The sequence below is a fragment of the Lates calcarifer genome, linkage group LG7_1, assembly GCF_001640805.2.
Source record: "Lates calcarifer isolate ASB-BC8 linkage group LG7_1, TLL_Latcal_v3, whole genome shotgun sequence".
NCBI lineage: Eukaryota > Metazoa > Chordata > Actinopteri > Centropomidae > Lates > Lates calcarifer.
Window position 1 is genome coordinate 17848629 of NC_066839.1, and position 13847 is coordinate 17862475.

At 39.3% G+C, this 13847-nt stretch overlaps 1 protein-coding gene across 2 annotated transcripts; it reads left to right on the forward strand.

Moving 5' to 3' along the window:
- Window positions 1–966: 966 nt before the first annotated feature.
- On the forward strand, window positions 967–10665 carry psmc1b (proteasome 26S subunit, ATPase 1b). 2 transcript variants are annotated; one of them, XM_018694771.2, is made up of 11 exons: window positions 967–1042; window positions 1581–1634; window positions 2184–2280; window positions 3009–3133; window positions 3230–3415; window positions 3549–3677; window positions 4534–4630; window positions 7512–7701; window positions 8316–8467; window positions 9038–9192; window positions 10325–10665. In XM_018694771.2, exons 1-11 carry the CDS (start codon window positions 1040–1042, stop codon window positions 10457–10459), a joined length of 1323 nt encoding a protein of 440 aa, XP_018550287.1. In that variant the 5' UTR covers window positions 967–1039; the 3' UTR covers window positions 10460–10665. The 2 variants fall into 2 exon arrangements, with proteins under 2 accessions (XP_018550287.1, XP_018550288.1); XM_018694772.2 differs by lacking the exon at window positions 967–1042 and adding an exon at window positions 1317–1340.
- Window positions 10666–13847: the final 3182 nt, after the last annotated feature.

Sequence of the window (13847 nt, forward strand, 5' to 3'; positions counted from 1 at the left end):
GTGAAAACCAAAGGCTGCAAGACCCAGGTGGCATGTGGTGGTAGTAAAACATATGCAGAGCAAATAAAGCATTTTGTCAGAAACAAAATTAAATAAAGACAATATTATTTCTGCAGCTTTCTTCCATATTTTTTACTGTTGAGCACCCACGTCAAGACCTTATGCAGTACTCAGGATGCTGATCCAAAAGTCATACATCAAAGTCCACCTTGTGTTGCTGCCTTTGTGTCATTCAGAAAATTCCTTTGTTATCTTTCTGGCATACTGTACAGTAAACTCACCTTTCGTCTTGTTGAAAATACAGGACTCAGCTAACAGTTTGCCTTACTACCCGCTCTAATGACCAGTATGATTCATAATCAGTTACAATGTGCAATAATGCACAATGAATCATGACAATGCATGACCTGTGATGTTCATTTAGATGTGTTCAATAAACTTTAATGCAAACTTTGATTAAAACAAAATACAGCATGCCAGTCCAGTGACTTGAGACTATGAGACCTGTACATGTGCAGACAACTGGAAGCCAAACTGGAAATCAGAGCATCAAGACATGAAGGTATGATACTGTCAAAGTACAGGTTTGTAAAGTTAGTCCATTGCCATATAGTTTAGTGGAGCATAAACATGTTGTGCTGAAATATTCCAGTTAAAATAAGTTATATTTTAATGTACAAGAAATAAAATTACATCTCAATAAAATCACCATGGCTCCTGTCTTGATGTCTAAGAAGCTGTTCCACTAATCTCTGTTGTGTCTCTACTGTTGTAAAAAAAATATTGTATGGTCCAAATATTACTACTTCTTAACTCTTACTTTCAGTAACTCTTACTTTCAGTAACTAATGTTTGCATCAAATATTTACTTATTCATCTTTAAAATATGTCAACTAAACCCGAACCTCATTGTATTAAAAGCATGTTTTAAGGGTGGCCTCTCGGTGGACCGCTCCAGAGTTCTTATTTTTCCCCTTGACTTTTTTGTCCTACAGACTTGCCGTATCCCGTTGACGTCACCCCAGAGCGACAAGAAACTATGGTAAGTGAGCAAGCATTTTTCTATGCGGCTCGTATTTTTATTATACTAAAACGTACTACTCGCCAATATAACATTACTCATAGAGCTTGAAATGTTAACATTAATACATTAATGCTGTCACGTAGTTTCAGGTGCTGTTGTGTTTGATTTGTGAAGTAAAAATAGCATTAAAAGTAGGTAGCAAGCTGCTACCCGAAGGCTAGCGACATTAGCTTTTTCTCTCGGTTAAGCAGTAGTCGTTATTCCGGCTTGAAGTCATTCATACTGTGGATGCAACTTTCCCCCCTTATTATTAATGGTAATGATGTTTCTTTGCGAATGATAGTGTCGCTGTTATAATTAGTCTTTCCACTGATACAAGTTAACGCGTTGCATTTTTCTGTTCGAGCAGGTAACGGCGATGTGAGCTAACTTTGTTGTGAACAGCTCAGCTAACGAGCTGTAGAGTAGTGGAAATCACTGCCTGTAACTGTCAAAATAAAATGACGGCTACTTTCTTTTTCTGAGCCATATCATCATATGTCTGATGTTCTTTTAGGGTCAAAGCCAGAGTGGAGGCCACGGTCCAGGGGGAGGCAAGAAGGATGACAAGGTGAGAATGACACAGCTTCTGCCAGCTAACGTCTGAACCTCAATGTTTTGGTAGCCAAAACTGATATGTTCTCAAATACTGTGTTCATTATTGGCATCAAATTTTGATACGAAAGCCATAATTATATATTACAGATAGATTTTATATCAGAGATTAATAGAGATAGGATTGCTTTATGTGGCAACTAGAGCACCAATATGCGATACACCTTCCAATCGTCTCTTGCCTTTTATGTAGTTAAACTCGTATTGTATGATATTTTGTTCTTCTCACTGGACCTGCCACTCATGTTTTGAGTTTAACACTAACCATGAGTGGCTGGCCACTTATACCACAGGCCTCTGTATGTCAAGAGCAAAACAATCAACTGTACTACATGTGAACAAAGATCTCATATGTCTGTTTGTGTGGAGGTAACAAACATGGAAGAATTTGCATTTGGGGTTTGGGTTTATGTTGAATGTTTGTGAAATTTAAACACCACAGTGGATGTTTTTCTGACTCTTACTTTTCTGACTGTCTGATGTGTCATCATACTGTCAATTGAAGGATAAGAAAAAGAAGTATGAGCCTCCAATTCCCACCAGAGTTGGTAAGAAAAAGAAGAAGACCAAGGGACCAGATGCTGCCAGCAAACTACCACTGGGTAAGAAAGACAAGGAGCTCTAAAGAAATTTTTATGTCTGGTTGCCTGTGTCTGTTTTTGTATCTGTTATTTCAGTCATGCTAAGAGTTCACTTTTCAAGTCTCAGCAAGGCAAGGCAAATTTATTTATAAAGAACCATTCAGACATAAGGCAAAATAAGACATTAAGAGTAGACATAAGACATAAAAATAGCATTTTGAAGATAATGGTAACAGAAACAGCTAAAACAAGCAAAGAAATTATTTAAGATTAAAATGGGGTTACGTATGTAATTTATTGTGTTTTAAGCCCTGACATAAATGAGCTAACTGTGCCACTGTTTTTTTCCCTCTGGATCACTGAAGTGTTTAAGTTTTGGCTGACATTTTTCTTTTCTGTTATCCCACATTCTTTGTGTCTTTGGAGGTGTGCAGTCAAAAGCATTTGTTCAATATTATATCTGAGCTCAGTGGATGAAGTAGAGGATGCTGTTTGGCACTTGCCAATGGCCGTGCCATTCCTGGTAGAGAGATTGTTGAAACTCTGTACATGGCATCACTGAATAAAAAGAGGGTGAAAGTGAAAGTAACACACTCTGATGTAAATGATGAGAGAAAAATGTCTATTGACCCTCCAATTTCAGAGGAAAGGAAAAGTCTGTGAAACAGAGTGGCTGCTATTTTAACAACTGTGTTCAAATATTTTCTTAATGTAAGGTTTACACATGCTGGCATTTGTCAATCTTGCAGTCACCCCTCACACTCAATGCCGCCTGAAGCTGCTGAAGCAGGAGCGGATCAAAGACTACCTACTGATGGAGGAGGAGTTCATCAGGAATCAGGAGCAGATGAAACCTCTGGAAGAGAAACAGGAGGTCAGCCTTTGTTGCCTTGGTATCTTACATGCTCTTGTACTGCATTTATGGGCAAAACATAAAAATAATCCACCTCTTGCCTTTTCTTTTTAACAGGAGGAGAGGTCAAAGGTGGATGACCTGAGAGGAACTCCCATGTCAGTGGGCACCCTGGAGGAAATCATCGATGACAACCACGCCATCGTTTCCACCTCGGTGGGATCAGAGCACTACGTCAGCATCCTGTCTTTTGTGGATAAGGATCTGCTGGAGCCAGGTTGCTCTGTATTGTTAAACCACAAGGTATTATTCAATCATAATGCTTATTTCAGGCTTCCCTTCAGGGTAATTAACTGGAAATAATTGCAGTTTAGTCAGCAAGTATCACTTTAAAGATGATTATGAAATTTTAACCAGTTGTCCTGTGTATGTGTAGGTTCATGCTGTGATTGGGGTGCTGATGGATGACACCGATCCCTTGGTGACAGTGATGAAGGTGGAGAAGGCCCCACAAGAAACCTACGCTGACATTGGAGGACTGGACAATCAGATCCAGGAGATCAAGGTACAGTCTAACCACACGCACTTCAGCTTCAAATGTTAGAAAAAGACAAATGTCTCTTGCAAGTTTCCAGAGCCTGAGATCATTTTGATGTGATGTGAAACAAAGACAGGCAAGAAAGTAGGTGAACTTATTAATCGCTAACCTGCATTTTCTTTTTATATTTTCAATTTGATTAATTACTTATCAAGAAAATGACAGATTGTTCAGCACTTGACCTAAACCCATGCCCCAAAGCCCTAAAGTTAGGGATGGGAATCTCTGGAAATCACACAGTTTATGACCAATTCACTGGCCACTTGCTAAATGTCTTCTGTTTTACTCCTGTAAAACAGAAGTTTTGTCTGTTGTCTGCAGTAGTGTCATGAATGTGTCATGTATTACTTAAACAAACCATCATCCATGATGCTGGACAGACACAGGTCTTTGACATGAAACTGAAAATTTAAATTGCAAAGATATTAAGTTATTAAATCCAAAATGTGCGCTCAGCCTTTCTCTAGATGAACTATTAGATAACATGAGTGTGTGCTCTTCACATTGTGCAGGTGCTGCACTGTGCTCTTGCAGAGTTAAGTTCTGCAAGCAAAATTTCTTCTTTGACATCTAAAACGTAATTCTACATTCAGTCTTTATGTTTGGTTTGCTAGAAACAACAAACAGATATTGACCCCAGTATGGTTAAATGCATTGTAGCATACATAGTGACCTATTTGAATCGCTTGAAATTACATTTGCTCAGCAACGAACATAAGCAAATGAAAGGTTAGGTTGCTAACATTTCCTGCTTAGGATTAGTTCTATAACTTCATCATTAGATGCCTTGGCTGACTGTGTTGTTTACTGTTGTTTTTAATAGGAGTCAGTGGAGCTGCCTCTTACACATCCTGAGTATTATGAGGAAATGGGTATTAAACCTCCTAAAGGTGTCATCCTATATGGACCACCTGGCACAGGTAAGTGCTTTCATTAAACATGCTGCCAACAGTGGCTCTCAAACTCTTTTTTTCTTTTAACAGTTTTTAAGAGGCCAATATCCTTCCAACCCCTAACTTAAAATTTCATCCATCCTGCCTTACTCCATGTTGTAGACAAAGTGGGAAACATGGCAGCACTGTAATGGTTTCAAGCCATTTTAATTAGGGCTTTAAAAAGTGATTACTCAGTTCATACTATTCACTTTTAAGACCTTATTTAAAAATGATCTGCTATTTATGGATAATACTTTGACACCTTATGTGGTACATATATATACATATGTACATATATAGCCTAACCTTTAAGTTTCCAGGCAGTCGCTTTAGTATCTTTTGAGATGAGGATGTTGTTACATCTGGTCATTAGGGACCTTTTTAAAGGGCAGCACAACAGGGAAGGTGAGAGAATCACCAGCCTCATGCAGTACTGCCATAGAAATGCTCTTCAGTCTGTGTTACATAGTTGTAATGATTAAAGAAAACAGCTTGAGCAGTTGTGAAAATGTGCTCATTATTGTGTGGGTTGTTTTCATCAAAGCAGCGCAATTAGTCATAGACTTACCAACTCTTACCACACATTTGAAAAAAGTAATTTTACAAATTTACAAATCAAATCTGTTCTTCACTGAACAAGATTTCTACAAAGGATCTTGACAGGGAAGTAAAGATTACGTGAAGAGCACTTCATTTCAATTTAGCTGTGTTGTGTGTAATTTCAGTACTGCCTCTACAACCCTGTTAGTGCTTTTCCAAAGTCACTCTCACAAAAAGAATGGAAATAAACTTTCATTTCCACTTGGAGGTTGTAGGTGGTTACATATTTTTCACTAGAATTGTTTAAGAGATATGTTAATTAAAAAAACATTAATATAACAATTGCACATACATCATTTAAATATTGCTTTAAATATATATATAGTATAATAAATGTATACATTCATTTCTAACATATAAATAGTTTGATGTTGAAGTGAATAAATCCCTTTTTAAAATCTCATTGGTGTTAGATAGGGACTAGATAAGTGTGCTAAGGAGATTAACAGAACAATTAGATGTGTGTGTCCTTTGTACAACAATTTTCAGGTACACCTGGGCAGTTTGTGGTATTTTCTCTGTAGAGTACCTGAAAACCTTCAAATTCAAATGAGAGATTTCCAGTAATGGAAAATACATGAAGTATATAAACTGATAAAATAAAGAGGGGAAACAATACAGTTGTATACAAAAGGTTGGACACCTCTGAGGAAATTACATATTTTGTTGAAGTGAAAGGAAGTAGAATCACAGACTCAGTTCATGTCTCAAAACTGACATTAAAAACAAGGCTTTCTTCAAATGTTAATGCACTGTTACTTTTAGTTTACTGAACTTAAAAAAAATGAAAAAAATCTAGGAAACTGAGAAAACTGTCAGATAAAACTGCATGTCTTCTAGGTTGAAAGACCGAGCATAACCCCCCCCTCATATGACTGTAAAGGAGTTGCAGGGATGGTTTAGCTGACACTGGGGTGGTGATGCACTCTTACACTGTATCTACAGGAGTTATTTTGAAAACCGTTGATGTGTGCAAATGAATTCAAAATTGAGCTCTTTGACTACTACTACCTGTTACCTTCTACAACAGGACAAATAATCCACAGCATACCTCAAAATCCATTGTGAGCCACTTTAAGAAACACAAACTGAAGCTTTTGGAACAGCCCTCAGAGTCCCCTGACCTGAACATCATGAATTAAGAATTGTTGTTTGCAAGCTTTGATACCTGCCAAAGAAAGGTTACTAAGTACTGACTCAGTAGGGTGCCAATGCACAATTACTGCTTAATTTTTTGAATATTTTAACAGTGCATTAACATTTTAAGAAAGTCTCATTTTAAAGTATCTGTGCTGCAGGGGTTGTGTTTACTTCTTTTGACTGCAAAAATCAACAAAATGTGTCATTTGTCAAAAAGTACCTGCATTTATCTTAACTAATAACACACAAATGTTGTATTGCTGTTGTCCATATTCACATCGTGTACACCATTCCAACATTCACAGTGAAGGCAGGAAAAAGTGTATGACTTCGCTAATGCAGAAAGCAAGCTAACTGGAGTCAGGAGATGTAGTCCAGTCAATGAAACAAGATTGGAGGTGTGTTAGAGCTATTTTGACTCATAAAAACTCTCAAACATTTTGAATTTGCTGATGTGAATCAGTGCCTGGCAAAAAAATCTCACAAGACTTACCATCAGGAATTCTTGAGTTGGAATTTGTTTGAGGTTATTGCTGCCAAAGGAGGTTTAAATCCAATGGTTTACTTACTTTTCCAGCAGCACTGTGAATGTTATTATAATGGGTGTGTTCAAGTGTAATTTAGCTTAGCACATTGTGATTGTCTGTACTTGTGATTTAGATATAGATCAGATCACATTCTATAATCAGTCACTGCAGAAAAACATATAATTCCAAATGGTTCGCATACTTTGTGTTGCCACTGTATATGAGAGAAAATGTCATGGGAAACCACCAAAACCTTTGAAAAAAAGACTGTCAGGTCTCTCTTCTCAAAAGTCACAAGAAATGACATTGGTTAACCTGCTCTTCACCATACCCTTTCACTGAAAAGCCACATCCCTAACCACAAATGAGTTTAGATATCAAATATCTAATATATCTCACATATCTCATCAGAGTGTTGCTTTTCTACCCTCCTAATAATAAATAACATTCATATGGGCATCAGACAGCTAGGATACAAAAACAGCTGTGTGTAGGGGAAACAAAGATGTTATTTGTGGGGTTAGATTGCTACATGTATACTTGATTGTATTTGTAAATAGATATGCTGAACGTGCTTCTGTTACATGTGTGTGCGCTAGGCAAAACACTGCTCGCCAAGGCCGTAGCCAATCAGACATCGGCCACCTTCCTGCGCGTGGTGGGCTCGGAGCTGATCCAGAAATACCTGGGAGACGGGCCCAAGCTGGTCCGAGAGCTGTTCAGAGTGGCAGAGGAACACGCGCCCTCCATCGTCTTCATTGATGAGATCGATGCCATCGGCACGAAGAGGTACGCAGAGGCCTGCTTTAAACTGTTTTAGACTGAGAGCATCAGAGCAGTGATGAAGTGATGATGTGGCACCTGTGGTGTTGATGACAAGGTGTTGGAGCAGTGTGACAACTGGCTAGGCCTTAATATATTACAAGTGTATTTTTATTCAGTACTTAACAGCACACAGAAACAGTTCAGGTTGATTTACTGCTGCAGGGCTTTCTTCATCATCAGTAGCTGCAGTGTTTTTCGACTTGTTCATAGGAAAAAAAGATGAGTTACAGGACTGGAGGCAACAAACAGTGAAAATCAAAAGCTTCTGTTTTTCATCCCTGTCGGCAGCAAAGTGTAAAAAGACTGCAATGTTGTTAGATTGCATATTGGCAGACTCCAGTAAATGAGCCTGTACATGACTTTGGTTGGATACAGACTGGCTTAAATAATAAATGAGCTTGTACTGGCTTTTTACCTCACATGGAAGAAATGGCAAACAACTCAGTTTAATTAGTTACTATATCATGAACAAGCTTGAGGTTCATGGAGTCTGAAGATGTAGGGCAATGTAGTAGATTCCATAAATTTTTATGGTTAAAAAAAAAAAAAAAACATAACGTCCTGTGTGTGTTGTGTAGGTATGACTCTAACTCTGGAGGTGAGAGGGAGATCCAGAGGACCATGCTGGAGCTGCTCAACCAGCTGGACGGCTTCGACTCGCGGGGAGACGTCAAAGTTATCATGGCCACCAATCGGATAGAAACCCTGGACCCAGCCCTCATCAGACCTGGTCAGTATGAGTCGGACTGGGTCTGGCTCTGCCTGTATTTGCCACTTATTGGCTGCCGGCTCACATATCTACAGTAGGACTGAGTGGTGTTTAGGAAATGGTTGCATTCTGCTGAGTCACTGCAGCAAGTAGAAATTATGCCAAATTAGTTTGTTTTTGGAACTGAATGTTCATCAAAACATGTTTTTGCTCATTTGAAAATCTTGGTAATTTTAAAAAACCAATTATTCATTTTTACCTCAGTACGTATTAACAGTTACATATTTATTCATTCACTTGCACTGATTGAGCACCAAAACTGTTTGCACTTAACTGTATGATCAGGTGATTGCTATTCAGTGGTGCTTTTAAAATGCTTTACTAAATCTACAGACGAAGGTGCTTAAAAGATTAAATTTTCGGCCAATTAACAAAATCTTATGCTATTTATTAATCAAATTAGTTTTCAGTGACTGTTATTGGCATTAGCTCTCTGAATAAATTGTCAAATTAAAATTAAAAACTGGTAGAACAGTAAAAACCTCTCAGTAGAACCAGGTAGCAAACCAGTTTGTCACATCTTCTCCTCAGGGAGAATCGACCGTAAGATCGAGTTTCCCCTGCCCGATGAGAAGACAAAAAGGAGGATCTTCCAGATCCACACCAGCCGCATGACAGTAGCAGATGATGTCACCCTTGATGACCTCATCCTGGCTAAGGACGACCTATCAGGAGCAGACATCAAGGTAAGAGCAATACTGCCCATTCTCAACTGCAAGCAGTTTTCTATCTGTACCCCTTGGCCAAATGACTACACCTACAGGCCAGTCTCACTGTCTGAGCTGCCACATTGGTCTTTAGAGTAGAGCCCTACAGATAATAGGCTGACCTATAGTATATGGCTTTTTCCAACCATAGCAAGGGTTTTTTGTCCTCTATGTAACAGTATTTTTAGAAGTATATTGTCTTTGACATATGAGTGGATTAAGCAGCATGGTAGGTGTTGTGTCCAGTGTAACTGCATTCTGACACTGGAGATGCTTCCTCTCTGTTTTCTTAATGTGCTCTGGCCTGGTTCTGTGACTGTGCTGGTTTAAAAGGTCTCAGCGGTGAGCCGCTTCACTGAGATCCAAAGATCCAAAGGGTTTACTGAACATTAGGATCACCACCTCTCACTGACTCAACTCTGCTGCCCTCATGTGGGATATTACAGAATGACATTTTGAGTGTACCTCCAGCATACTCCATGATGCTGTAATGGTTACTTTTGTGTCAGTTTTGTTTAAAATGAAATATAAAGGATGTGAATCATTTACAAAAGCTGATTAGTTCTTTTTTGACATGAGCAGCACTGTCAGTGTTGAAGAAATTTTGAAGCTTTGAACATGAGTTCATATGAAGTCAGGACTCAACCTAAACTCTTATCTGTTGTTTGTTGGGGTGGCTGTTAAATTCATTGCGTGCTTTGAACTGTGGTCAGTTTGAATTTTTTATTTAATGGTGAAGTAAAAGTAGAATAAATGCAGCTAACTTTAGTTTTGTCTGTACTGCTACAATACAACAATGTCAGTTAAATTAATAGGTTTTTCTTTTTTTTTTTTAATTCCTACAAATCAGCTGTCTCCACATTTCATCACGAGTTACTAGTTTACCCTGTCAAGCAAGAAAGCTAAACATACAAAAGTTGGACTAAATGCCAACACAGAGCAAAGCATTGTTCTGGCTGCTTTTTGTTTCCACATTATTAGAATGAGCTCCCACAGCCATTTTTACTGTATGTTTACAAAGTGTAACACACCTGTTTTCTATCACAAAGACATTTATTAAAGCCTCGATTGAGCCTGACACTTGTTCCTCTCCTCTCACTGTCTCCTCCAGGCCATCTGCACAGAAGCAGGCCTCATGGCTTTGCGAGAACGCCGCATGAAAGTCACCAACGAAGACTTCAAGAAGTCCAAGGAGAACGTCCTGTACAAGAAGCAGGAGGGCACACCAGAGGGGCTTTACCTCTAACCTTCAAAACCTTTCATGTTTCTTCTCACCCCCCCTCCCCCACCTCACCTCTATCTATCGCTGTGTGAAAGAGAGGAGGCAGCAGTTGAGTTGTCTGTCTCCCCCCAGAGAGTTTTGATATATTTTGTGCATGTCATGACCGCCTAATCCCACTCTCCTCTTACCGTTACGTGTTTAAGACAATAAATAAAATGACAAAAAAAAAATCTTGCGACCTGCGTGTTTGTCATCAGTTTTATCCGTCTGTTTTACAGGAGCTCTGTGGCTCACAGCGCCCTCTAAAATCTTGTTTGTACAGAAGCAGCATCTGTTGACGTCTACTCTTTATTAGACTCCTGTATATCGACTTCATCTCTGTGCTGTAATATCTTGAGATAATTAATTGCATGAATTATTCAAGTTAGTTCACCCTCTTGTGTTGTTGCCCTCGGTGTCACTAGCAGAATCAATCGTATCAATATGCAAAGTCATGTTTGTTGTCTCATTGCACTCTTCGCCTGCTTCCCACTGCCATGATATACCTGTTATTTCCAGAGCCCAGAGGCAAGATAAAGTCCTGTTTCCCAACTTTAAAGGAATTCACTAATCACCAGAATATTCCATATGACACCCACACACTCAGCAAACACACACACAACAGCAAAGATGCTCATAATTAAATCTGGGGGTTACAGACTGAGATAAAAGACCCTGACTGTAGCATTTTACTTGGACATTTCCTCCAGGCGTTATGTAATGTCAATGCACTAAAGCTTCAGTCTGAAGTGTTTAAAGTGAAATGTTCCTAAGCAATAGAGGGAAGTTAAAAAAGTGAGTTTTGGTGCATGGTTTTGTCCCTGCACATGATAATGTATCTGTGGAATTCGGGGGGGATGGGTGAGTGTGGTCTGTGATTCGATTTGGCCGTCCTCTATTCAAATCAGCCTTGTAAGTTATTACAGCACGGTTAAGTAAATCCAGCTAAGCTGCCTTTGCTGCAGTCTGACATGTGGAGAACAGCAGCGTTGATTTAATTCCTCTTGATGTGGAGCCATGTGTTACTCAGTACTCAGCAGAAAGTGGCCCCATGCAGCAAAGCATCGGACCACTTTACAGGGCCATCTTTGGGCTCGAATGAGAACGGAGCTGCTGCTGCTGCTGCTGCCGTACTGCAGCCCCCTCCTCGGAAACACTCTCCTTATTAAATCAGTCACGCATTTCAACTGCAGCTCATACATCGCAGCACATTCAGCAAATGGAAGAAAAAAAAAAACCCATTTAAATCAAGCGTGGCGTGTTGGGCCAGAAAGGCTGGGAGGGTTACAAGAAGAGGAGTGTGTGTTCTAATGAGGCATTTGCCCTGTCAGCTTAAGGCAAAACTCTGGGTTGGGTTTTTCTAAACCGCCCCCATGAGCGCATAGACACTGATGGGGGATGATACGGCAGGGCTGACCATGGTGTTGGCATTCTCTGAAATGTCACATCCACGTTATTGTTCAGTCACAATGTGCACAGATTATGCACTAGTTAATGCAGCTCTGCGTAAAAGCAAATAAAAGCCTTACTTTCAAAATTCCCAAACACATGAACGGATGAGGAACTTCTGAAGAAATCCAAAAGAATACCTCACAATCTGCAACCTAACAATCCCAAGTCTGACTTGTGACCTTATCAGATACCTTTGCCATTTCAAATCCCCACATGTGCAGGGAAATGTAGTCCCAGGAATATAAACAACAACACTCGTCCCCTTACCTGTATGTTGCTGCAAAAAGTGCAGCAATAAAAAAAAAGGAGGAAACTGTGTGTGTGTACTGTGTGAGAAAGAGACAGAGACGCAAAGCAGCAAGAGAAATGTATATCTGCTTACGTAACAGCTATTTCTCCTGTTAAACAGGGCAAACGCACCGAACAAATTCAGTAAGAAGTCCCGATTAGTTCCGGTAGATTAACAAATGAAACAGCTCAGCTTGAGTTAGAGTTACTTGACCTGATGAGAAGACTGCAAACAGCCTGCTCTCTCACCAAACTGCAGAGACTTTCTTACAATATGAAAAAGTTGAAGTTGTTTTTTTCTTTGGTGTTTATTCTGATCCCCGTTAGGTGTTATACTCCTCCTGGGTTGAACAGGAAAACATTCTCATTATGTAAATGAAACAAAGTGAATATATTATATGTACATACATATGCACATAAATACATATAAACAGGTAATTGAATATAATAAAACTAGTATGTAGCACAATCAGCAGCTCACTGCAGTCAAATACCTATCCCAACCAAGTCTACAAATACAAACAACTTCAGCTATTTTTAAAAATATTTAAGGATTTTATAAAAATATATGTTATTTATTTATTCTTTATTTATTATTCCAGTGGAAGATTGCCTTGTCCTAAACAGGTCTATTAAAGTCACTGTTTTTTTATAGATAGTTTCAGTTTAGTGTTCAGAACAGTGATACCTGCTACAGCCTTAAATATGTATGTAACACACTAACTGCCTAACTTAATAACAGCTTGTGAGGCCTTGTATAAATGTGTTCACAAGAGATTAAAAACCTGCTTTTTAAATCAAACTAGGACCACAGCTGTGAGCAAGGAAACATCTCAGCAACCCATCACACTGCAGTTACTGACACATTTCAGTGATTTAAAGACTATATGGTTACTATATGTCCTGTGTTTAAGGCTCAGCACCTGCATTTGAGACATTTTCTGTTTTTATAACCTAAGTGTGTGGTCTCTTTCTTTCTTCCGTGTTGCCACCTGCTTGTTGTAAACAACTTCATTATTTCTACACTTTGTCCACTGAGTGGAGCTTTTCTCAGGTACACATCACACTTCAGTCAGAAACAGGATGGAGGACTTATATACATACATGTACATACACACGCGGGCGGGCACATGCATGTGGTGTGTGTGTGTGTGTGTGTGTGTTTGTGTGTGGCAACACTGTCGTACTATCTGCTCTGCCAAATCCTGCCCCGTCACTCTGCCAAAGTTTACAGTTTTTTCAGAGGGCAGACATGCTGTTAGCTTGAGTTAATAACAACAAACAAGCTCGTTTTTAATGCTACGCAACACACCCCAGCTGTGTACCGCCTTACTATGTAGGCAGCAACACTGCCATGCTTCATTGTTAATTTCACGTTGGCCTACCAGAGTTTGTAGTAGCCAATAGTAAGTCTGCGCACTTCCCATATGGAGCCTATCAAACATTTACCCCGCACCAATGAAAACCTGTCGCACTTTCCATCCGTCTCCACCAAACGAATCTAAATAATTATAGACACAAACAAGGCAGAGGAACCGCGGCGCTGAAAGCTGCGTTGATTTTTAAGATTCCTGTATTTATATTTATTATATTTCCGTCAAGTGCCACTGCCTGGTGCAATGCAGGTCCCGTG

Bases quoted from the DNA above. Each gene is read 5' to 3' on its own strand.
- psmc1b (XM_018694771.2), top strand. The intron at 1,635-2,183 runs GTGAGAATGACA...TGTCAATTGAAG, and splicing joins GAGGCAAGAAGGATGACAAG to GATAAGAAAAAGAAGTATGA. The intron at 3,416-3,548 runs GTATTATTCAAT...GTGTATGTGTAG, and splicing joins CTGTATTGTTAAACCACAAG to GTTCATGCTGTGATTGGGGT.